We start from the raw sequence: 26,630 nt of genomic DNA, 5'->3' as shown, positions 1-26,630 counted from the left end.
AATATACCAAGTATGGCACGAAATACCCTTGGCAAAAAGCAGATGCAATGGGATTATGGTCCTACTCTGCCTGTGCAGGAGTCTGAAAGAGCTGAATTATAATCAGGTTTGGTTCCAGCTTGTCAGCTTACCTCTGACTTGAAGCTTGTTAACTCCACTTCAGACCTGAGGAAGGGCTTTGGGGCTTGAAAGCTTGTTTGGGGTTTCTAGCTTTTCGCTTCTCTGTTGATAAGATGTTGTCCAGGCTGTGACTTCAGCATCCTTCCCTTGCCATCTCACCTAACTGTGACAAGCCACCAGCTCCAGTCCCAAGATGACAATTCTGCTCAGACCTTCCTGACTGTGATTTCATGGGACAAGACAATGCCACATACGCTGCCAGAATGTATTCTTTCTTTCTTAAAACTATGAACCTGTCACTTCAGCTAACTTCCTGGGAATCCCCTGCCCCCATTAGCATGACAAGGTTGTGCACAGCTAAAAACACATAGATAGCTTTTCCTGACAGGGCAATGTGCTGGAGTCCAACTCTACAGTCCTGGCATGCATCTAGGGCATAATTGCCTGGCTGTTTTTCCATGGATTTTCTTCTCTACTATGCTCCTTGTTTTGGGCAATTTGGTTTCCTGCAGGGTCCTGGAAGAGAGAGTCACACAAGTGGAAAAACACTCAGGGAGTTCAGATCCCCAGTGCATAACTCAGTGTTGGATACATGGATTGTGCCATGCTGGCAGTGATTCAAGGTAATCACATCACCTTTAATAGCCCATGTGGAGTGGTTCTTTTAGAGGGCAATCATCTGTTTCCTCTTCAGTGATGATCCCTACTTTGGGATCATCTCCTTTCTGTTGAGTGTTGAGGGAGTCCTTGATTGCTAACTTTTAAATACCTAGGGTACAACAGATGAACTTCACCTATGATATCTCCTACAGTGTTGCTCAAGAGCTATTTCAGGAAAAGTCTTACTCCCAGTATTGCAGTAAGTTGTGCTGAGCCAGAGTCTGCTTTGCAGAAATTTTGGGTGTTGTTTATAGATACAAAATAGATTATACCACTTTCAACACCAGGGACACAATCCAAGTCCTGTTACATAAAATTATTAGTGAGATTGTTTCAAATGTTATATCTACTGAAACTATATGTTATTCCTTGTTGGGCTCGGAAGGGTTTGCCTGTGAGTTCATCTTTTAAGAAAAGCCATGCCATCCAGGACAGTTTCATCAGGCAAAGAGAAAGCAGTGAGAGCGGGCTGACAGAGCTGCACTGTACTGCAGCAATTTGTGCTGAAGTCACGTAATCTAAATGAAAAGAAAATCATTGTCTCCTTTAATTGATTTCAATAGAAATATACTTAACGCTTTTTCTACATAGTCATCACTTGTAAGGTTTGACATTTAATTATAGCAAAAATACCCTCCTTGCAGTTCTGTGCTCAAGAAAGTGGCTGTTTGTTCTCACTGTCAAAAATATATAGACAGAGAGAATTGCTCTTTCATCAGGTCTGCTCTTCTAAATATGCATGCGTGCGTGTGGGTGCATACACACGCGTATTTGTGTTGCATTGTCCCTCAACAAGCACTTAGATGTGGTCTATAGACTGTGAAACAATTTAAACGTTCAAAAGGCTAATAAATTAATAATAGTACTGAGCAGAAAAGGTTAGTTCCACATGACAGGGAAGAGAAAGTCACACTAAAGTGGGAAAATAATGTTTTCTCACTCCCAAATAACATTTAGAGGCTTGGCATGTTGAATGACCTACTTAAGGCATCTGCTCAGCATGCTATTATCAACTCTGGATTTTTGTTTTCTTTTTCTGTGCATTAGGTAGCTCAGCCATCACGCTGCATTTATGAGCCCATAAAGTGAGCATGCTTGCTAGCTTTTCAGCCCGCAGTCCTCTCTCCTGCTCAGGGTGACGAAGTGACTTTTAATCTGTAATTGCAGAATGTTACAGGGTATCTTGTTTCGTGCTCTGAAATCTTTATGGCACATCTAACATCACTAATGTACACTCCAAGGCAGAACCAGGACTTTGAACTTTTTTTTTCAGATAGGGAAAATAATTAATCTGGTAAATTATTCTGTAAAATCACAATGAGATTACATAGCTGCCACTGAAGACTGGAATTAATAAAGCAGAGTTTGGGATGAGTCTTCAAAGAGTTAATTACTGCCTTCTGATGTTGGAAAAGAATATTAATAATGCCTAATTCATTAAGTGCCTTTCAAGATTTCACGCAACTGGAGTGAGGGCCTCTACAAGCTTAAGCCATGGAGCTTGGCCTAAGGAAGGGGAGCTAAGACAGATTTCCAAGAGACCCAAACCCGTACAGATATATGTATATTATATTGATGGTCAAAATCAGGAAGGAAAGCCTGCATTGTGCTACCAGTTGTGTTTCCACAGAAAACAAGTCTTCAGCTGAGATATTTTTAAAGTTTTTTTTTTTTTTTTTTTTTTTTCCCTTTTCTCATCATTTCTTCCATTTACACCAACTAATGCACCATCTCCAGCTAACTGCTGGACCACTGCAGTCTGTGGAAGTGCAGGAAAAAAAATCAAACCGAAATTTCACCCTTCTGAAATCCAAGCTGAAATTCTCTTTTGCTTAAGTAAAGTAAGCATTTTCCCCTCATATGGTCACATACTACTGTGAGCAAAATGAGCTGTGTTAAACGAACCTGGAGCGGCCAGGGATGGGGACAATTGGCCATAGAGGGTCTCTGGCACATTTGCTCCTGGAAGGTGTGCTAGGAATGAGCCAAGGAAATGTGAAGAGAAACAAGTGCCTTTAAGGCAGTGAAATACCCTCTGGAGAGGTTTAGTTCTCTTCCCAGTGATATTCTTAAAGCCAGGGACAACACTGTGACTGACTGATGTTATCTAATTCCTCCAGCACAGTGTGAAGCTCTGAGGTGAAAAAGCAGGTGAAGCCATTACACTCTCTTAATACAAATGTCCTGTTTGTCTTTCTATTTCAGGTCAGAATAAGTTCTTTTTAAATTGGCTTTCTGTTTTTGCTTGAGGTTTTAATGAATCATGTGTTGTTTCTTGAGTGAATCACACATCATTTCTGTGTCACGTAATTTTTGAAAAAGCTTTATTTCAATTTGAGTTCTGCGTTCATGTCTCCTAGAAGTGAAGGTTGTACCAGGGCTCATTCGGGATCCCCTTTGTCACCTTTAAGACTCCTTGGATGTCGTGCTACATTAGCAAGTGTCCTGATGCAGAAGCAATGTCAGAGGCAGAAGGTGTTGCTCTGTGCACTGGCCCCTGCTCCTGCAGGTTGCACTTGTGCTGGTGAACTTGCAGATTTTCGCCAGTTTTGAGCTCTGAAAGCTATTTCCAATAAAGGCAGCTTTGCTCAGAGCTGTTTGCACTTTGCCAGCTGGTGTTCCTTCTCAGTCCTGACTTGCTCACATAGGAAGGGATCAGACCATGGTCTTTGGGTAACACTGACAAACAAAACTAGGGGGTAACAGCGAAGCAGAGGATGCAGGGTACCTCCTGTGCCCCTTGTCCATCTGCACTGGCAGGTTCATCATCCATTGCCACCCCTTTTTCCATTGTCACTGGGATCTTCCCCCATGTGGGGACAGCAGACAGCAGGGGTGACAAAACCTATCTGGGCAAAACAAGTTTTTCTGTCATTATTGCTGAAGAGAAGCAGGAAGAGGAATGTGGTGCTTACAGAGCAGCTGTGACTAGTATGGAAATCAGCTGGGGGGGCTCTAGTGGGGCCCTGGGCCCCTGTCCTGTGCTGGGGAAAGTGCTTACTGCCAGGCCTCATCCACCTCTCACTTCTGGTACTTTTCTTCTGCATGTGGAGTTTATTCCTCTGCTGGTTCAAGCCAGTGGCAAGGGTCCCAGTGAGATCACGATCAAGCCTCTGGAAGGGCAGATCCAACAGATCAATTTCTATTACAGCTTATATAGCCAGCAGGCTTTTGGCATGGCTGTTAACTCAGAGTTTTGTTTGCAACTCAGTGGCTTGCTCAAGCTTATTGGAAATTAATTTGATCCACTTCTTGATGGCAAAGCATATGGTATGTTTCTTTTCCGTGTCCTTCCAGGGGACTCAAAGCATCTGCAGACCCTCTTTGGTCTTTTGTTATTTGTATTTTTTCTTCTTTTTATGTAAGTGTGTTGTTCCAGAAAACGAAGTCCTATAGCTATAGTTTAGCTGTAGCTACAGTTTAGCACGATCACAGACCAAATAAGTTACACCCTCCAAAATCAATACGGTTTCATTTTGTTGGCATCTTAGCAGACCTTGCAGCCTCCATTATGCTCTAAGAAGCTTTCACGTAACACAATTATTTTTTATTGTTTGACCTTATTGTATTCAGTTATCTCCAGGTATGCTATTATTCCCTTGCTATACTTCCTAAAGGACTGTTTCAGTGATGTAGATTTGGCACCACCTCTGGAGGTGTCCAGGTGTATATTGGATGTGCATGGGACCCAATACGGCCTCAGCAGTGCACCCATGCTGCCCCTCGTGCTGCAGGGAAGTCCACGTGCTCCCATGGGTGCGGGAATACCAGACCTCAGCTTCAGACTTTTTCTGCTGCTCCTTGCTCCTGTCTCCTGCTCCCGAGTCATTCCTTGGTCTCCTCTTCAGGGGCACAGGGATTTGAATTTGAAGCAGTCACAGCAGGGAAGTCAGTCCTTGGAGAGCCGTGCATGACTTTGCTAGGTAGAAAAGCAGCGTAAAAATTCAGAGAGAAAGCTGCAGCAGCATTAGCGTCACCCCTCCGTGCCTCTCTGCCAGCCAGCATGGGATGGCTGTCCCTGAGCAGAGAGATTGCTGTATAAAAGCTGTCAGGGGGTTTGCTCTCTCACTTTTCTTGGTAGCTGTGAACCTGACTTGCCTGTGTGCCTCACTCCCCTCCCTTTCCTTTTTGCCACTTCATCATCTCTCTTACAGCCCTTGCTCCTGGGCTCAGCTTGGGTCATGCAGACAGGGGGGAATTGGGGGTGTGGGAGCAACTGCACTGCTGAGCCCTTCCCTGCAGGCACAGAGGTAGCACAGGGGTCTTCTCTGCATCCTCCTGTGGCTGCAACTGTGTTTGTAGATGGTGGGGGAGTAGATAATAAACCTAAAATCTCTCCTCTCCTTACCACCTCAAGGGCTTGCGTGTCTGAGTGAGCATTTAAATACCTGAAAATAGGGCACTGTGTATCACCTGGGGTCTCTGGGATGTCTGGGGTAGTGCAGATTTATGGCACAGCCTGGATTAGTGTATTTTGCCTTCAAACTGAAGGCAGTTGCAGAGATTAACCAATGCACTGTTATCTTTAATAGTGTTTCAGAGACACGTTAATCCTACAAGGTACCAGTAGACCCCTATTCTATTTTGAATATAATCTCTAAGTTAAGTACCTTTTTCTGAGGTCCTGGTTGTGCTTCTGTAAAGAGCAAGAGGCAAAGCACCACCAACTCTGTTAGAAGTGGGATTGAGCCCAATCCTAATAATCCTTTGGCATTACAGAGGTAGAATTATTTTTTCATGGGCATGCAGCTTCTTTCTCCGTCTAAATCTAAATCAAAATAGCTTTGATCTCATTTGTAAGGCCATTATTTTACTGTTGTTTTTTGTTGGGAAATGCAAGGCAATTTAGTATACTTTTCGTTCAAGGATCTTTGAACAGTACGGTACGGCTGCAGAAGAAAATTGTATGTGCTGATGTGCTGCTTTCTGTACAGAGACTCAGCAGCTGTTACACAAGGCACTCTGCTGATTTACCCCAGCTAAATGTACAGGCATCTCTTCTTCGTGCAGCCAGGGAAATGCAGACGGAGTGATTTATTTGTGTGCGGACAGATCGTTCATCAGGAAATGTCAGGGATGGGCAGCATCCGTAGGAAAACAAAAGTGTAAAACGGCTATGTTAGAGGGAAGATCCAGACTGAGAGTGATTTACTAATGTGCTCTTTGTGGATTAATACCATTTTCTTGTTTAGAAAGCTGCCATAATTAAGAGACTCTCCTTAGTTCACTCAGAAAGCTTTCTGCAGGCTGTCTGTTAATATTGATTCAGGGTAGTGTTGCTTGCACAGGACTTGAATGATGATAAAAATAAATCAAAGGTTTGCTATTTTTAATCTTGTAAATACTAAAAAATAAATATTTTGTGTTCACATCCCTTCATTGATTAAATTTGATGCTTCTAATCTCTTCCAGGCACTAAAGAAAGGGAGGGAATGCGCATGGTGCAACAAGAAGCAGCATTGCTGTGTCATTTTCAATTGCCAGTTAGGAAAGTTTTTATCATCAGCCCCTCTGAGCTTTGATGTGATGAACATAGGCACGGGAGCTCAGCCCGCAGCAGACCCGAGTTGATCACCGTCCCTGTGTGCCTGAGTTTCCCTTGTGGGCAGTTACTTTGCCAGGCTTAGCTCTGCGGCAGGCTGTCTTGGGCAGGTGTCCTAATGAAGCTGCTCTCCCCATGGTTTTGTATGGTTCCCCTGGTGCCTAATAAACTATGAGGCCAGCCATGGGCTGACAGGGAGTATTATATTTGTGGTACTGCTGAGAGTAGACAGTTTATTCCGTGATGTCCTCGGTGTGTCCTGGGAGCTGTTGCTGCTGCAGGTAGCCTCTGCAGGTAACCTCTAGCAAGTGGGATTTGCACAGAAAGTGGGGACAGAGGTCTGTTGTGATACCTCACACACCTTCCAGACAGCTCACTCTGACCAATGGATTTCTTGCGTGAGTTGCTGAGATTAATTACCACATAGATCTACAACTTCTCCAACACAACTGAAGAAAAAGGGTGAAACATTACAAAGCTGAGATGTTGAACACCCAGTTCTCTGCTGGCTTCCATCATTGCTTGCTGGAGTTGACTGCCAGTTTCAGTAACTCAGCATGACTTTCAAATATAAAAATGAGTTTCTGCACCTGAATTCTCACTCCCTTACACCTTTCTTCCATAAGACTGGGAATGCCAGCTGCAAAGCACCCAAAGCCATAGCTGGGGAGAGAGAACTTCTGCCAGTTCGTTGGGATCATATGAATGGATGCCCATAGGCTTCACAGGGAGCAGGCAGAGCTTTAGCACTCACCTAAGAGGGAGTTTCCTCTCCTAGCCCAAAAAGGGATCAGTTTTGTCCAGTCTAGAAATAACAGTAATGATGTCACAGCTGTTTTGCACTGGAGATAGCACTAATTTTATTTTTGCCTCCCCTTCTCCAGACAGGTTTTTGTCTTGGCTTGCACAAAAAGGCTCCCCACGAAGCCCCTGAAATGCTGTGAAATGCTAAATAAAACTCCCTGCATAAGGTCTTTCTTTTCTGTGCAATTATAAATCCATCCATCTATTGTTTTCCAGCAAACACTTCAGAAATGCGATAATACCCAAACATGCTGGCTCAGCATGTGATAATCATTGCAGTACTGCAATTCCTAGATTTACCTTGCTTTTAGTGCTATTTTGGGGCTACCTTTGAGGGCAAGGAAACTTTGCCTGTAGGTAAGAGTTAAATTGTACACAAAGGGCAAGAGGAACTTGGTGGAGAATTATTAATCCAACTTGTTTTAGTTAAAAATAACCCCCAGCCTGTCACATCCAACTTAATGATAGTTGATTGACTTTGCCTTTTCTAATTGTCAGCCAGTCGCTGTGATTAGCAAGCTGCCTTGGTTTAGGTCTTGTGAAAAGGAAGTGTGGAAGAGCGATTTTTTGAGGAGCTGATTTACATATATGCCAGAGGTGGGAATGGTTGTCAGTAGGGACAGGGGTATTCTGGGAAGAACCTGAAATAAGCCAAGTCCCCTGTTATTGCACTTCTGAGCAATTTGCTGAAAGGCAAAAAAAAAAAAAAAAAAAAAAAAAAAAAAAAAAAAAAATTAGTTAAATTAGGAAAGAACACTTATTCCTAATCCATGTTTTTTCCTCCTATTTTCACTTTTCAGTTTCCACAGCCCCTGGTCTTAATTTGTTTCCCTTCTTAAAGGTAACAAAACAGAATACAGTTTTCGGATGTAAGGTACTGTTAGAGCATAGCATACTCAGTGATTAAACTCTGTTTCTTTTAACTCTATTAATTAAACTGTCAGTGATCCTTAAACTTCAGGCCTCCCCTTGGGCTTTCAGCTGATGGTTAGATTGTTTTATTGGTATTCGGCAGAAGACATTTCAGTTGATGGAAAGATTTTGTATAGAGCTTCCTACCTAAATATTTCTATTGGTCTACTGTATATCTGGGGCAGGCAGCTTACTTTTCTGCACTCTGAATACACAGCCCTCTTGGAAATAGTCTGTTGGCCTCTGCTTTGTTTTTGTGTTTTTTCTATGGAGGATGCTCCTGTTCCCAGAGGAGTAGGCCTTGGCTTTGTCTGACAGCCCATAAGACTTTCTAAATGGGATATTTCTATTGGTCAGCTGTAGTGTAGCATTTTTATCAAGACAAGCCTTGCTTTCCCATTTGTACCAATCGCTTGCCCCTTGGTGCGTGGGCATGCAGGTTTCCATCTCCATGTTCCTTATCAGAGCATCCTGGCTTCTCAGCACTTCATTTCTAGGTCTAGCTCACCATTTGTACCGATTCTGCCTTCCTCAACTCCTGCCATTGTAATGAATTTCCATCTCCATCATGTGTCTAAGGCAAATCCATTTTTAAATGGAACAGTTGTTGGTAGTTCAGAGCAGCTCAATTATGAATGACCTCCATCCCTCTCCCAGGCTGTATTAGCCCTCCTGCCAAAGAAGGCTGCAGTAGAAAGGTAAATGGAGGAACTGAATCATGCATGCTTTTCATGTGTTATTAATTATTCCTGTTTCCATTTATAAAAAGTCGTAGCCAATAACTTAGAGATGTTCTACAAAAGTACGTGAATAATAATTTACAAGCACAACCCAGCCATGCATTAATATACCAAACAGATGCCTGGCTGATCAACATGAACCATAAGCTGTAGCTTAAAGCATTTGTCAGAAAGTTTGAACCAAGGCCCTGTGGTCCATCAGTAATGTGTCCCTTTGAAGAGCTTCCTCTCAGACCAGTTATGCTCAAATTCAGTCCAATGTCTGCAGTTGCTAATAGGTAAGGACTCTGTTGAGACACAGATTGACCTTGCAAAATCCCCAACAGCTTTGTTTAACATTGTTATAACCTGCTTGTGGGCAGATGCTCTTGTCCCATGGATCAGCCGTGGGTGGAATATCTGGCACAGCTGCACATCTTTAGGTATTCTCCAGCACCTAAGGGTAGGTGCCAGACCCCGCTGAGAAGATTCAGCCTCCTAGTAGTGTCTGAGCAAGATCTTCCTGGAAGAAGGTGACTGAAGAAATGGTGTCTACTGTGGGAAGTTAGGGGATAGCTGCATTTTTCAGGCACCAGAAAATTTTCAACTCAGAGGAAAACAGAGAGGATGCTTTAGCCAAGGTCCCAGAGGTCACAAGGCGCGCTGGGAAATGAATGCAGCATCTGAGATGAAAAGGTAACACAGCCAGAGATCTGTACTTCTGTCTGGTGTCGCTCTGCATCATTGCAGCACCATTTATCGTGTAGCAGCTGGTGTTTTGTTAATTGTGTGTGCACAGGGAGTGGTAGAAAGGATACAAACAGTGTGTAAACAGGGTGCAGCATAGTCACTAATGGGGAACTACAGAATCATCAATGTTATTGATTGCAAAGACCTGTTATTTGTCCAAGTACAGTTGTCTTTTTTTTTTTTTTTTTTTTTTTTTTTTTTTTTAACTAGTCCCAGGCATGGGTAGGGGACAAATCAACTGGACTGACTCCAATTTTACAGGAGGAGGTCATTTCTGATCACTTTTAAAGCCAGATTTGCCAAAGTATACAATACTGAGGATTATAAACTAATTTGTTTGGGTCTGGAGCAATGAGATAAGCTAAGGCTGCAAAAACAGCAGGCTCAGCCCCTAAGGAGCATCCTGTGTTAGTGTCTAAATGCATGGATAGGAGTGTAAAACAGTGTTGATGAGCTTTGCAGAGATCCACATCTAGAAAAGAGGCAGTGACTGTGATGTTGGTATTAGGGAAGATCACCAAGAATCACACGAAGAAATTTGAAGGAACTTTTCCCTGAGAATAAGCTAAATGCTGGGACACAATAGAATGATACCCACAAGTAGGATATAGCCAGATCACTAAAATCCTCCCCAGCAGAGCCTTAGCTTACTGACATGAAAGCCCAGGGATTGATTTAATGCAGTCAGCATGTAAATGGGAAGGAAATGGCTCTTCACCACACCATCTGTTTATCCCATCCCCATACCCCCACTAGTTAACTCTTTTGTGCTGTCTCTTCCTTTTGGTGATAATGTTCAGAAATAAATGCAAAGCTCACAAGAGTCACCACTTGTTGTGTTCCTCAGTCACATCTTCTGAGGTTAGAAATGGTCCCTTTGGGGATAGTCGACACATTCAGTCCTCCCTGGGTGTTTGTCATGTAGGCAACCCATTGTGTTTGCCTGCAAGAAGCTCTGATATGAGTGTCATCAACAACTTCATTTCTGTGCAAATAGCCTTTGGGGAACAGGACTCTTCTCTCTGTGTTGAGGTTTGTCATGGCCACCGTGGTATTTCTGTGCCATTGGAGGTACCTCTCCAGTTGGTGGATAGCTCTCCTCCAGGCTCTTCTGGCTGTGGGTGGTTTCCCTTGACTTTCTGCCCAAGAAAAGAGGAGCTGTTCACTTGTTCAGATTCAGGTACCAGGAAACATTACCAATATCATTGAAATGTAGTCTTTGCTCTTTAAAAAAGTTTTTATTTGATTATACCATAAATTGAAGGCCCCTGGTCTGCTGATGGTTACAGATGTCTCTGAAAAACTGTTTCCTTTAATCTCTTGAGCTAAAACACTTTCAGTGGCAGCTCAACACCAACCACTTTTGGCTAAAGGGAGATTTTATCCTTGGTGTGGGTTGCACATTCTCCTCACAGAATATTTCTCCTTGGCTGGATACTTTTCAATGTTTGTGTGCTTATGTCTTGGGTCTTTTTTTCTCCCCAAGAGATTCCTCCCCACTGAAGCACTAGCTGGGAGCATATTAAAGGCAATTACAGCATGTTTCAACAACCAGCACTCCTTACTCACATGCTGCCAACTGAGAGCTCTCAGCTGGGAAAATTTTAGCTCTTGCTGAGTGAGATGTTTCACTTGAAGAATCCCAGGGATACTTGTTAAGGTTATTTCAGAGAGCATTTTGTAGTTAAACGAGGTATATATTAAAAGTTTAAATAACCTCTTGGTCTCTCTCTTTTTTTTTTTTTTTTTCTTCTGTTAAATTGAGATTTCTTAGTGGCTTAACTGAGTTATTTTGTGTCTGTTATGCAGTGGGCTGACCCTGTCTTTCAGTTAGTGAATGATCTGCCAGAGGTGTTCATCTTTGCTGAGTCTTGATTTCAGCTTAGAAGAATTGCCAGGTCACACTGGCGGTGTGTTTTGTTTTGTCCTGGCATCTCTGAACGGAGAAGCAGAAGAATGGGCTGGTGAATTGCCCGACTCATTCTCCCTTGCAGTGTCCCTGTGGCTTCATTTGCAGGGTGTCCCATGGGAAGGTCAGCATGGGGATATGTCCAGCAGTCATTTGAGCTTGGGCTTCATCCAAAAGATCTGTGGAAAGGGGGTGATCACTGGCACCATTTACCTTCCACTACCCAAAAGCTAGACTTGGTTGACTGGCAGATTCAGTCATCTCTGGTAGAGCAATAGGCTGTATTTATGGGTCAAGAAGGAAAAAAAGTAATTTCTGGCTGTCTGAAAGCAGAACCACCATGAGGTTTGGACCTGAAAGCAGATTAGAGCAGATCTGCAGCAAAGCTAATTTATCCTGCCCTTCTGCAGGACAGATACTAACTACTATGTGACACCAGGGATCTTTGTACCCTTCTCTGTTGTGTGTCATAGAGTTACTCTCCCTTCAACCCTACAAGTGTTTAAAAGATCAGGTCCTTGATTGGGTTCTAGAAGCAAAATAGAAACAAGCAAATGATTGCCCATCTACCAGCCTACATCTGCTCCACTCAAGAATATTGCCACGTCTGTGAATTAGCTTGAATCTGGAATCAGTGGCTCTCCCCACAAATCTACTAATAGTATTATTTTTACTATTGCAATAGTCTCCACTATTGGATCTGCTTCAGGTGAGGAATGTCTAACAGTGACAAAGCAGCACATTTGATGTCTCTGTTTCGTAATATGGATAGATGCAATAAGGTCTGATGCCCTGGCTTTTTGAGGTACATAGGCTTCCCATTGTCCTTTTCATTCGGGTCTGTTGTTCATATGTTCTGCCCTTTAAAATTATTTCTTCATTTCTGACTCATCGTTTCCAAACAAAACTGATGGTGTTCTACAATGCATGCCATTGGAAACACATTGTTTTAATTGAAGCTCCCACTGTAAAAGCTTTTCAATAAATTAACAAAACCTTGAAAATGATGAAGTGAATGGATAGGGCAGCTAGTAGTACATTCCCTATAAAACCAGAGTTTCTGAAAGCCAATTAGAATGTCTTCACTGTCAGAAACAAGGCTGATAGGGAGGGATGGTTTAATTTTTTTAGACCAATTGGCGTAGCTGAAAAAATCTACAAGCTTTCAGTTGCAAATCCCTTTTTCAGGTCTGAAGACTTCAGATTAAATTTCAGGCACTTTCTAGTCTGTTGAAGTAATATTTAGGGGAAAAAATAATGATTCCAATTAATTTAAATTTCCACTTAAAGTGGAAGGAAGCAAAAGCTCTTCTTTTGCTGATGCGTTACTTTATGAATGGAGGGTCTCATAGGCACTTATTGAGACTGGTCTTCAGACAGAAAACAGTAAAAGGCAAAAACACAGAAAAAAATATGAATTCTGCAAATGCTAGGAGCCCATATTCTGTGTGGCTTTGTGCTAGAAATATGCAGGAACACCGGGTCTGTCACAAGTAAGGTTGGCCAGAAGCCAAACAGTAAGATTTTGACATTTTTTCATTGTAATAGAAGCAAGACCTTCAGAAAACGTTCACTAAAGCAACAGAGATAGTGCTGCCTGCCCCCCTTCCTGCTTCCAACACAATGCTGAACAGCAGTAAAGTTGTCCTGGACTGGATTTAACTGCAATTAAAGTTAACCCCTTCCAACTCTCAGCTATTTGAAATCTAGGTCTGTAATTCCCAAACTGGACAGCAGTGAAAAGAAAGTCTGTTGTTGAAACTAAATAGAATATTTATATAATATTGACAATATGGACCCTTATATTTGTATATTTGTGTATTTAATCTTTTTGAAGCATGGATTTTTCTATTATGGGGGTCTGGGCTGCCAACCTCTGCTCCCTCTCTCTCACATCCACCAAGGAGCTCAATGACCCTGGGCAAGTGGTATGACCTCCCTGTGCCCTGGTTTTGGCATCTGGCAAAAGATACAGCACCACAAATCCTCTCCCATATAGGGAAAGAAGAGTGGTGGATTAGTACTGCATATTATTATTGATGATTGATTTTCTGTTCCAAGCTAAATCAGGCTGAAGAGCAGCTTGAAAAGTCTTTTGGCACTTTTCCCTGTCCCAGAGAGAACCATTTCTGCAGTCCGCCCCGAGCTCAAACCACCCTGCTGTCATCCAAAGGCTTTGAACTATCTTTCCCTGTTCATGCTCAGAAGCATATCACTCTTAGGAGATACTGTGCTGGGCAAAGGGAAAGCTGCTTTCTTTGAGGAGTTTCTTTCTGTAATCATCTCTAATAAAAAGCACAGACCATAACTCATCCGCAGCGCAGCAAAGCCTGAATCAATTGACAGTGCTGCATGCTGACATTTCACTAGGTCGTTGCCAATAGCAGGTATTGATCCAGTGGCCAGTATAAGTTTGTGAGGACCAGGTCTGCCTGATCTCGTTGGAAACTGTCCTCTTGAAGAGGCACTGCCTGCCGGTGAGTGCATCACACCACAACCAGGCTGGGAGGCAATGGGAAGCTCCCTTCAGCTCCTGAGCCCTGGGGTTCCTGCTGGTGGTGTGGTGGCAGGATTGGTGGTAGCAACGTGGTCATGGTGCTCCACTTGGTGATATGTGTCACCAGTTATTTACATCAATGTGGAGTCCAAAAAGTTGTGGGAGGGTTTTGGTGTGGGGTGGTCTTTGCTGCGGTTCTCCTCCAGATCCAGTGGAAGAGCTAAGCACTAAGCCTGCTGTATTTTATTCAGAAAATGAACTAGGTCCTGGTTCAACAGAATATTTCAGCTCTTTGGTATTTAGTTTTCATGCTGAGTTCAGTCTAAGGTTTAAGGTCCTGGAAAGGAATTGAGAAGCTAAAGCAGGGTTTTTTTGCTCCCCAGTTGTGATGAGAACCCCATAGAAGGAACTGTGCCTCTTTGGGTCACAGTCACAGGTAAGTCTCTTCAGAGGCAGCACAGACCCTTATTCGTTTCTGCAATGGACTGACCCTAAATTATGCCTGCAGTAGGTCCTAGTAGAAGTATGCCTTAATGCATAAATAAAGCAGTCTTGCTGGTTCATTGTTTAAAATAACTGTCTGTATGTGGAAGAGGCATTTTGCTGTCTTTGGAGAAATAGATCTGAGTCTGGCTGTTCTGCAACATGCTAAGACATCTGCTGTTTGGTTACAGCAATGAAAACAGAAAACAGTGAGGGCAAAGCAAGAAAAAAAGTGATTATTTTCAATTCTAGCGCCTTGTTTAAAACCTGTGGCAAAGCTGCCCATATCCAAAGGTGCTCAGTGCCCTTCTTCAGCATCCTTTTCCTAGCAGGAAAACAGAACCCAGCAGGCATCAGATCTGTGCCTGCAGCAGCAGAAAATCCATGCATTGTTTTCCCCCAGTGCGCAGAGAAAGGGGGGCCTCCATAAGTGCCAAAAGTATGGACAGAAAGTGCTCAGGTTCTGGGTGACTCGACAGGCTCCTGATCCAGGAGGCTCACCTGTTCTCAGAAAGTGCTTTATGGACGTTGTGAATGTATGTGGTTGTGCAAACGGAATAAGGAGCTTTGATGTTTCTTTTGGAAATCTGACTCCTTAGCCTCAAAGCTCAGTATACACTTAGTTAAATGTGTAATCACATCATTTTGCAGAATCAGTGCCCATCACCCAAGCTGTGTGACTTGCCTGATCTTTCCTTGCTGAGCAGGTGTCAGTGCTACCCTGAAACAAGGTCTGACAGATCTATCAGGGCATTGGAAAGGCCCTCATGTACCGTTGCAGATTTGTTGTGCACTGCCTTGGATGCCTCAGCACAGCAGACTTAAGTTCTTCTTCCTGAACTGAAATCCTAGGAACACCAATGTCTGTTTTTTTTTTTTGTTTGTTTGTTTGTTTTGTTTGTTTTTATGGCTTCTCTTATTAATGAACTGCCTCAACTTTGGCATTAAGACAAAACATTGGCCTCGCTCTGTTACCAGCTATGAATTCTAGTCTCTCGGTTGTAAATAGTTAGCAGTGATGTATGGATTTCCAATTAACTGCAGAAATGATGGCAGTATCATTATCCTCTCTTATGCTGGGAGGGATGGATACACAAAGTGACAGTGTGGTTTGCACAAGACCTCCCACTTGGCCAAAGGCCGGACCAGCGGAATAATCCATTCTCCTGAATCCCAGTCTAGTGCTGTATGTGTCGGGCCATGATGTTCTTGGGAGGTGACAAATGGGACTTGGATCTCTTCCTGCTTCTCTCCTCTTCCTTCTTCAATCCAGACTTGTGAAGTAAAGCTGGATGACTTCAGATCCATATGAAATAGATGGGGCGAACTCTCAACCACTCTCTTTTTAATATGCATGCTCATTTGCAAATGCAGATCAGCCTAATTGACTGTCAGCATGTACAGATGTCTCTCTGCAAGAGTAGTTGGGTGCCATGCAAATTGATTGCGAACACAAAATGGAACCAGATTAAAATTTGACCTACAATATTCAATCTCTAAAGCATGGAGCAAGCAGTAGCGAGGGGATGGAGGTTCTGGGCTCCGGGAAATTGCTAAATGGCTGTTTTGGGGTTCTTCTGAAGAGTCTCTCCCTTGCTACATGCCCAGCTTTTTTTTTTTTTTTTTTTCAGATCAGCAGCTTGGGGAACACAGATCTATATTAAGTAATGATGAAAGGATCAACCTTTTTCTTGCCCATAAAATGTGATTAAATTTCCCTTGAAAGGGTTTTTTCAGCTTCACAGAAATAATTCTTCTTGCCCTGAAATGACATCACTTTGTCATTTGTATTGGAAATATTCACCTCTCTTACAAGTCAATTCAATAATCAGTTATGAGGAAACGAGAATTCAGTTTCTCCATAGGAAAATTAAAATGTGCTTGGTAGCAAGCTTTTGCTTTTGCATGCTGCTGTATCTCTGAAGTCAAGATCAATAGAAATTTGCAGAAGGGTTATTATTTACTGTTTCTTTCAAGCAGCCAGTAGACCAACCTACAGAAATCTTCTTTTCCTCCAAAATCCAGCATGAAAGACTGTTTAGTGAGACATTTCTATCCCAGAGATTAACTAATTGCTCAGCAGTCAGTCATTTTCACTGCACAGCCAAGGACAGTGATTCCTTTCCCACATGCAGATGGAGCAGTGGTTTAACAAAAAGCAGTTCCTGGGACAGGAGGATTAAGGAGAATTTACTGCATAGCAATTAAAACCGTTGTTAGAGCAATTTGTTTTTGAGGCTGAGTTTCACATCAAAGTAAAGCTATCTGTCTGAGGAGTGTATAGAGCAGAACAATAAAGCCATCATTTCAGGCCATCCATTCTGCAGCCTCGGTTGGAGTACAGATTAATAAAGTGAGCTAAGAGGACAGAGAGATTTACAGGAGTAAATTAGGTGAAGCATCCTAAATGCAGTTTACATTTAGAAAGAGGTGCTCTGGCTTTGATCTCTGCTTGCTCTCGCTTATTCCAGCTTCTGCTGCCCTCCCTTTCTGCCAGGTTTCTCATCACTGTCAGCCTTAGCAGAGAGTTTCTGACCATGCTTCTTGGTTGCAGAGAGTCTGGCCAGCACAGGACACCACGGTCAGAGGCTGCTCTCATGCACAAGCCATACCCAAAAGCTGTTGATGGAAGATGGGTTGGTGCCAGTGCTCCTTGCTGGCTCTTTGCTGGTGTTAGCTGGCCTTGCTGGCTCGGTCTTCCCATCAGAGCTGTCTGCTCAAACCTCCTTGCTTTGCCTTGACCTAGGAGGAGGCATTGCTCCAAAGTCTACCCTGGTGTTAAGAGCCAAAAATGCATCTTGTGGGCAATGCTACCATTGACCTCTCCATTTTGGAAAGGTAGGAAGCCTGCAATGAAATAGGTTTTCAAGGCAGAGAACCAGACCGGAAAGTGAATCCATTCACAGTGCGTTCCAGCAGTTTTTGCATCCTTCCCAAAGGAAGGATTGAATTGACACTGCCTGTTTGGGTTTCTTTGGCTTGATCTGAGGCTCACAGGCCAGACTTTCAGATGAAGGACAAACACAGAAGGCCCATGGTCTTCTATCACACAGCTGCATTTCACAGCTCTGCTAGCCCAGGGGTCCGGTTTCTGTTGAATTACAAACAGAAAGACTCACGCTAGGTTATTTCATGTGTATTCATATCTTTCCCTTCTTTCAAGAGTTAAACTTTTAAAATGTAAGTTCATGTAAAATAAAAGGAAAAAAAAATAACTTCTTAAAAAGTTACATTAAAAAAAATATTTAATTTCTGAAAAAATAATTTTAAGAAATTTTTACCCTGTAAGTATCAACAGTGTATCGTGTTCTCTATGACCTGCCAAGGTTTAAAAAACTTTGCTTTTTGACCTGCCAGCCTGGCATGGTCCTCTGTGCAGTCATCGCTCATCCTCCTTCTGCAGCTTTTAAAATAATGGTGCTTATCTGGAAGGACTGGCTGGTGGCTGGGGCTGGGTGGGGAATGCATCCCGGCTGGGAACTGGCAATACCCCAGCATGCTGGAGGGAATAAAAATAGCATCAGATGAAGGGTAAAATGCACACACGCACACACACACACACACACACAAAAGCTTTAAGGGAAAGCTTTCTGAAAAGCCTGCTCTGAACCCTGACATTTGCACTGCTAGAGGCAGGGGTTCAGATACTTCTTACCCAGCATCACATGGAAGGTGTCTGGATCCAAGTGACTTGGACAAAGCTCCCTTTTTAGACACAGAAGACAAACAGGCATTTCAGGGTACAGCGTGTCTGACCTGTTTTAGCAGCAAGCTGCAGGTGAAATGACTCACAGCCTCCAAGTTTTCTTTCCCTAGGCTGTGCGTGGCTGCCGGAGGATGAGTTCAGTCGCAGACACTGGCTTTGTTAGGTGAACCCTGGTCTGAGGGTCTGTGCTCTGGAAGCTGGGTGTGTTTTGTGCTTTGTTCTTAGAAGCAGGAAAATAGCACAGTTGTCTGAGCACAGCATGGATTAGGCTATCCCATGTCCAAATCCTAGGGCTGACACAAATTCGCCTCCCTTGTTAGCATGAGAAAAAATGGCAATTACTGTTCTACGACGCACGCCAAGATGTGAAAATTAGTAGTGTTTTTTTTTTTTTTTTCAAACATCTTTGCAAAAGTTTGTTTTAGTTGATCAGCTTAGGCATGAATTAAGCATTCATTTGTATTATTTTCAATTGTATTTGTTGCCTTTTTTTTTTTTCCCGTTGTTCCCAAAGAAAATGAGGTATACGTGATTGCGGTATTTGTCTGTTGTTGGTTGTATCATCAAGAACTTTCAATTCCATTTGCCCGCTTCAGCTAAGCTTGTGAGATGGAGGAAATCTCAAGGATAATTAAATTCCTAAAAAAAATTGGTTGCTGGGTAAAGAAGAAGAGATCTAAATTACTGCTTCCATTAAGGAAAAATCAAGCAGATCTCAGCTGTTCTGTGGTGTGTTCAGGAGTGGCTGGTCAGTGGGGATCACCTGGCCGTGCTCGCATTCCTGTATGATCTCAGCACGCAGCTCCTGCCAAGTGGGATCGCCCTGTGGGAGGGCACAGGGCTTATTGTGGTGCTTGCATATAGAAAGGGCAGGTGATATACGTTTTAAAACAGGCTTTACTGTGTTGCACGGATATCTTAGTTTGGCTGTTAATACACAGAAATACATGTTTCCGTGTTGGGAAAGTAATATAAAATACGAATACAATTCTGAAGGAAGGAGTAGTATTGTCTTGTAACCACCTTCCATGATTTTACCTTCAGTTTTTGAGCTGACCATCTCAGAAAGAAGGGTGAGGCACCCTGCTCACTGCCAAGCTTTGGTCTTGTAGCTACCATGTTCTGGAGGAGAGGAAGGGGGACACAGAGTGGGAAATGGGGACTTCTGAATTATCTCGAGCCAGCTGCAAGCAAGCCTTGAGCTCTTCAGTGTGGTCAAAAAATGGGTGTTTTTCTGTAATACAGGCTGCATTGCTGAAGCTATCTTGGAAAGTTTCCTCTCACTCACACCACACGTTCCCTCTGCTGCTGCATTTTCCAGTTCAGCTCTGGAGCTGTGCTGTCAGGTGGATTGCTGGCATGGTCCAGGTTACAAAGAACCCCATTTATTACTTCTAATTTATTAACCTGGATCATTTCACTGATCTGATTTTCAGTGCTGCAGAGGAGGGGCACAGTGAATTGTCTCCAGGGCCACAATATTGAATTAAAGTGCCTTCCAGGTTGCTCTTGTGTTAAATAAGAATAAAATCAGAGTGTTCTAGATAAACACATTGGGTTGTGAGTAACCAGATGGGAGGACTTCTACAAGACATTAAATAAAGACAGGATAGTTAACTCTGGAAGAGATATTTCAGTGGTGACCAGCACCCACCTCATCCTGCACATTAATGACTGCAGCACCAATGCAGCCGAATGGCGGGGCTCTCGATCCTGCTTTTCATGTCCATATGTAGCTGTGGGGTGCTGAAATGTGGTGTCTTCTTTGAGTTTCAGTTTCTGGAGCCAAGTCAGGCCAGTTCTCATGGGACAAGGTGTCCCCTTGCTGCAGGACTTTGACCTCTCTTCCCAATCAGGTACCTTTGTAGGATGCATCAGTCTGGGCACCCAGTGTTTATTAGTCACTGGGAACATCTTTACATTGGTAGCTTCGTGTGGCTTCCCCTCTTCTTCCCTCAGTGCACACCGGCTATGTTCATCGCCATCACAACTCTGTGCCTTTTCATGCAGGTTTCTATGAGGACGAGTGTATGTACACCATTAACAGCAGCAGTGGGACCTTCTAGGAATGGGACACAATGATCTGTACTCAAACATGTGCTACTTTTATGAACTTACTGTGATTCTTCAACATTAATTAATTCACGTACTTTAATTAATTTGTCCTTGGGCTGACTTACTAAGAGGTCTTTGCAAATTGAACAAGGTTGTAGAGGGAGGATTTTTGAATTAGTGGTACAAAAAAGGCAACTGAAGACGGGTGCCTTTCAAAACATCTGAAAAAGACACAGGTTTACCAATTAATTCTGCAGTAGATGGGGATGAGAGGACTTGTGCACATCTCAGCATTAAGCTGGCTGCCCAGCCTCTCATTGCTGCTGCCCACCTCTGCATGTATACAAATTGGCACCCCATGGGAACAGCTCCAGCGGGAACATGCCCATTGCTTCAACTTTCTGACATCTGTTAAGGTGCCCCCTTGGAACTGACGATGGGCTGGGGTCACCAACACGGTGAGTTACTTCTCATTGTGGTGTGCAGGGAAGGGAGATTGGGGTTAAGATCAAACCGAGAATCTCAGGTCACCGTTGTCTCCTCTCTGCCTGCCTCATAGGTACCTCAACCACTGCAGTTCCCAGGGCCGACCATTAGTTAACTTTTACTTAACCTTTGACAGCTCGATAAGTAATGAAATCCCCATTACCCTTCCTCCTCAGAAAAATACATTAAAAGAAAGAAAAACAGGAACCTGGTCTTATGGGACAGGATTTGTGATGCATTGGGACGGTCTTTCGCAATCCCATCCGTAAAGGAAATGAAGTCTTACACTGAATCCCGGTCACATTAATGAATTTAGCCCTTGCCAGGAGACCCGAGTGTGGCTTTTTACTCCTTGAGATGTGCTCTGCTCACAGTTAATTCAGTTTATTCTGATTAATTCCTTTGGGGTTTGTGTCTGTTCCCAGGTTATATGTTTCGACAGGCCTATGTGTAACCTCGCTGAAAAGGGTCAGGGACAACTGAAATAGCTCATCCAATTAAAGATTTGAGAATAAGTCTCACTCAAATCACTGAGAAATGTCAGATTGCAGGAGGTGTTTTTCTGGGTTTATTTATAGAGAAAAATAGCCACCAATAGTTATTAGACAATTAATATAATTAAGTCTCTGTGTAGACACATTTAATCCTAATTTGGCTTCAGTTAAACCACTGTGGAAGTGGATTAATCCAACCACAAGAAAACATTCATCAATATGGAAAAATGTAGTGCAGAATAACTATCACTGCTAGAATTCAGATCCTAGCTTTTTTCCCAGTTCTTTGCCTGTGTAAGCAGAACTTTCTTTTCTTTTACTTGTACATATTCTAATGATATTGATATCGAGTAGTCCTGACTAAGGCTGGATTTCTGCTGTGCTAGGCTTGGCAATCCCTTCAGTAGGGGTGGACATCCTGGAATAGGGACAGTCTCCATGGGGTGACTCAGGAGTGAAATGGTTTCCTCCTGGTGATAGAGTGGATCAGCAAATGGAAGAGGACCAAGTCCCTGGTCACCAACGTGCTGCAATCTCTCACTGTCTGCTGGGACCGTGGAGTCATAGAATTATGGGATGGTTTGGGGTGCGAGGGACCCTTAAAGATCATCTAGTCCAGTACCCTCAGCTTGAGCAGGGACATCTTTCCCTAGATTGGGTTGCTCAAAGCCCCGTCCTACCTGACTGAGCTCTTTCACTGATGGGGCATCCACAGCTTCTCTGGGTGACCTGTTCCAGGGTCTCACCACCCTCACTGTAAAAACTGTCTGCCTTATAGCCAGTCCAAATACGGAGAGATATGGTCTGCCTGTTAATGCATTTCAGAGTGAAAAAGCACATAGCAATTGCCTATGAACACGTCCAGTTTTTATCAGAAAGCTGAGGGGGAGCTGGGTGCTGTGAATCCACCAGCAACTGCGGCCTTTAAAAGATGTCTGCATTGGAAATACAGCTCCAGCAAGCTCAGTCCTGAGCTCATGAGTCCCAGCGAACCCCAGGATCACCCAGTCCCTGTGCTGCTGCAGAGTTCAGCAGGCTTGCTTCTTCAGAGGGGCTGCTGGTATCATTCCAGGGTGTAGCACTTGCTATTACAAGCAGAGAAAGAAGAAAAGATTTACTAAAGAGCTCTGCCAGGCTCCCCCCTTGGTCCTAAAAGAGGCCAAAGGAGGTGACAGCCAGGTGTCACCTCGGCCACCTGTCCCCACGACACAAATGTATTTTGCTTCCCCCATGCTGAGGGGTTGCAGCTCCAGGCTGCGGACCCCAATGCCTCTGGGCTCAGCTAATCTGAGTGACATCCAGCTCAGTGGTTCTGGGGTGAGGCTCTAGCACAGAAAAACGCAGTAATTTCCTGGCTTTCAGCAGGGCCCACTTCAGGAGTGTGAAGTACAGACCGTGTCAAATTAGCAAAGCCTTGGCTTTTCCTTTGCAGAAGGCAGCAGCAGCAGTCACGGGCAATTATATTCTGTGCAGGGAGATAGCCTCTGGATAGAGACATTTTGAACAGAGAGGAGAAAAGGGAGAAATAAAAAAAAACAAGAGTAGGCTGAGGGAAAAGAAAGGGAGATGAGGATGGTTTTCAGTGAAATGCAGGTGTTTGGAGAGGAAAATTAAAAACCACTGCTGTGGGTTTTGTTGTTATCAATCTGGTCTTTACAGACAGCTGGCAGGGTAGTTGTTGGAGTTACCTCAATGCTCTCCTGACCACGTATTCACTGCTGTGTGGGACATGGGAGCATGGCCAGGCTGCAGGCAGCCACCAGCCCTGCTGCATCCCCGGCCACCTCCAGCTGGGCACAAGCTGTCTGGGGAGAGGAGGTTGCTCAAAGTATGAATCACGGCCACGGCCTAAGAGCAGGGAAAAATTGCGTAGAGGATGTTTTTTCCCACCCCAGATGTTTCCAAGGCCCCAAGCATGTTGGCCTGGCACAGAGGAGCACAGTGGGATGGGAGACCAGTAGGGGAACCAAGCATCTTCCCCAGGACACAGCTTGGGGACACAGCCTTGTCACTTGCCAGAGGTGCCACACTGCCCGCCAGGGAGAGAAAGGCACAAAAAAGCAACGCAACCCACCTTCCAACCCTTCATTTAGAAAATGTGGCTTCAACACAATCTAATTACTTACTTTTTCAAATTAAGGGCAACTTCTCTTGCATTTCTTCGTTGTCCCCTGTGGCTTGCCTGAGAGAGCTGCTCCATGAGGGTAGGCACTAATGAAGAGGAGCTGCCAAATGAGTGTATGTGTTGCTGCATCTAGGTCAGAGAGTCAGATGAAAGTATCTTCCATGTTTCCCTGCTTTTTTTTTTTTTTAAACTGGGCTTCTAATAAACATGTTAACTTTCAAAATTATTATAAGCAGCTGAATCTATCAGCAGCACACAAAAATATTACTTAGGGCATTTGAAAGCTCTCTAATGAAGCTTTGAAGTCCAGCTCATCCCAGATTCATGTGGGGAAGGAGATGTAGCTACAGTCCTCTGCCAGCTTCTGAAGATGTGAGACTTGAAAGCAACTATTTCTTTGCAAATGTGGACAGGTGTGAGAAGCCTCTCTTAAAGAAAATCGATACTGAAATATGGGTACTCAAACGGATACTTCAAAATCCACACCTCACTGTCACAGTATTTTGTTTGTGTATCGCAGTGGCTTTCTTTTACTTTTGTACCAACACTGTCCCTACACAGCCCATATTTGCATCTTATCACGTGCTCCTTTTCAATTTAGTACCATCAGCCAGAGAGACAGAGAGTTTCCCTATCCTGCCTCAGTCCCACATTTAAGAAAACGGAAAAAACTTTTTGTAAAAAAGGACCAAAGATTATTTGGGAGTAACATGCATAAAATCAACAGAAAGGTTTTAATTCTGCAGATCCTTCCACAGCTCGAGGCTCGGATTCCTTTTTTCCTTTTGCTACAGAGAGATTTTGAAGGGTGAAATAGAAGCAGCACCAAGTGCCTTCCTCCACATATTAGACATAAAAGCTGTTGTGCTGCCGTGTGAAGGCACACGATACGGCACATGGGGAACGTAATTGCACCCTCCAGCCACCGCTACAACAATAAGCAGAGCTAAAAAGTAGTCCACACATTTGGATTTTCCGCCTCTGGAAGGGTGCGTGCATTGAGTTAAATTTACAGCCATGCAGTCTCTGCTGAATTGCTGTTTCATTTTGATCTGTACTAAAGACAGCAAAGGAGCAGCTATGAGTGTGAGTAATGGGTAGGTGCGTATTGGTGTGTATCACTGTATTTGAGTTCTTGCTTGCTTGCTTTCTTCTCCTTGTTCAGTTTCTTTCTTTCTGGCATTGTCGGGGTAATTTTAGTTCTTCAGGGCTATCTCTTCTGCATCAAAAACACAGGTAAAAAACACTTTAAATCTATACCTTTAAGAAAGTGTGTGTATGTATGTATGTATGTACACCATCTATGCAGTGGCAGAGGTCACAGTGCTTTGATCAGCTCCATTTGAATTCACTGTAAGAAACTGAGACAGGGAGGAAGGAAAAATGCCTGATTACCCTTAGGAACTTTTCTGTTTCCCCATCTTCAATAACATTTGCCATACTGTTGTATTTGATGTCCTGTGATTGACTGTTTTGGATTTATCCCCCTTAGATCATCTTCCGGAAAATCAGCGATGTCAAGAAGGAGGAAGAGGAGCGCCTGCGCCAGAAGAACGAGGTGACGCTGAGCATCCCTGTGGACCACCCCGTGCGGAAACTCTTCCAGAAGTTCAAACAGCAAAAGGAGATGCGTAATCAAGGCTCAACCCACATCGATCCAGAAAGGAACCAGCTTCAAGTGGAAAGCCGGAGTGTGCAGAACGGGGCCTCCATCACGGGCACCAGTGTGGTCACCGTGTCTCAGATCACCCCCATCCAGACGTCCCTGGCTTATGTGAAAACCAGCGAGGCTGTGAAGCAGAACAACAGGGATGCAATGGAGCTCAAGCCCAATGGAAATGGAGACCAGAAATGTCTCAAAGTGAACAGCCCCATGCGGATGAAAAACGGGAATGGGAAAGGGTGGCTTCGGCTGAAGAACACGATGGGGACCCATGAGGAGAAGAAGGAAGACTGGAACAACGTCACAAAGGCTGAGTCGATGGGGCTGCTCTCGGAGGACCCCAAGTGCAACGACTCGGAAAACGGTGTAAATAAAAACCCACTGAGGAAAACAGACTCTTGTGACAGTGGAATAACAAAAAGTGACCTTCGCTTGGATAAAGCCGGTGAGACTCGCAGCCCCCTGGAGCACAGCCCCATTCAGGCTGATGCTAGGCATCCTTTCTACCCTATTCCTGAGCAGGCCTTACAAACCACGCTGCAGGAAGTCAAGCACGAACTCAAAGAAGATATCCAGCTGCTAAGCAGCAGGATGGCTGCCCTCGAGAAGCAGGTGGCAGAAATTTTAAAAATATTGTCTGAAAAGAACGTACCCCAGGTCTCTTCCCCCAAGTCTCATTTATCACCCCAGCGGCCCCCCCAGATACCCTGCCAGGATATTTTTAGCGTTTCAAGGCCTGCATCACCTGAATCAGAAAAAGATGAAATCCACTTTTAGCATATACCTATGTGTATATATGTATACAGTATATATGCAGAGGTGTATATATACCTTTATACATATATATGTGTGTGTATAAGGTAAATATATATACATATATATTTTCACTTGCATCCAATATGACTTGAACACACCAAGGATTTTGATATGTAAATATTTGCATGTCCAGCTGGATTCTGGCCTGCCAAAGAAAACAATTATTAACATAGATATTGCTTGTATAATATGCAGTTGACTGCATGCACACTTTACATTTATTTATAATCTCTATTATGTAATAAAAGAATGACTTTTGTTTAACAAAGGCAATGTACTATTTAAAGAATCAGGGTCTAACCTGCCAATATTGCCATGACAGTTTTGATCTCAGGCTGGGTGAATTGAGCTTTTACTTCCTCACTGTCTTTTCTGCCGAGTTAGACAGTAGGTTAACACAACGTGGCCAACACGTTCAGACTCCAAGTCATACTGTTTCCTCGTATCATTCCATTACAATATACTGTATATTTGGTGATAAATTCCCCTACTCCTCTTGAAGGGAGGGCTCAGCTCAGTCGCCAGGGAAGGGCACCGTGTTGGGTGCTGGGGTAGATCACTGGAATTGATTCGTGTGGGTGTGTGCATGCACAGCCTTTTCTTTTGAGTATCCTCCTGCTCTTTTAACATCGTAAGTAAGACATAGTAGCAGTGATTTATGTAAGGAAATGAAACAAACAGAACATCTCTCAGCTGCACGTGCTGTGTATTTGGGGGTAATGCCTTTCTCGAAAGCCTCCTTTTTATGGATGATATTTTTACTGAACTGTTAGCGTGACATTATGCAGAATCTCTTTGCAGCACTTAGCGACAGTGTCCGCTTCTGTCAGTATCTTCATTAGGATGTCCCGTTTTTTGCAGAGCTGAGGTTGCTCTCTGGCTGTCCCCC

The 26,630-nt window shown here is 43.7% G+C and overlaps 1 protein-coding gene across 1 annotated transcript in view; it reads left to right on the top strand.

Moving 5' to 3' along the window:
- KCNH5 (potassium voltage-gated channel subfamily H member 5) overlaps nucleotides 1-25,702 on the top strand; it is a gene marked incomplete at its 3' end in the record, with an annotated part of 152,876 nt that extends 127,174 nt beyond the window's left edge. The window contains exon 11 of the mRNA XM_082761191.1: nucleotides 24,755-25,702. Coding sequence (XP_082617317.1) covers nucleotides 24,755-25,702 — 948 coding nt within the window. The remainder of the gene's footprint in view (nucleotides 1-24,754) is intronic.
- Between the last annotated feature and the right edge of the window lie 928 nt (nucleotides 25,703-26,630).

Source organism: Aythya marila (genome assembly GCF_965140915.1).
Source record: "Aythya marila genome assembly, chromosome: 5".
In the NCBI taxonomy this organism is placed as follows: domain Eukaryota; kingdom Metazoa; phylum Chordata; class Aves; order Anseriformes; family Anatidae; genus Aythya; species Aythya marila.
The sequence above is the reverse complement of the archived record's forward strand: the minus strand, read 5'-3'. Positions and strand labels throughout refer to the sequence as shown.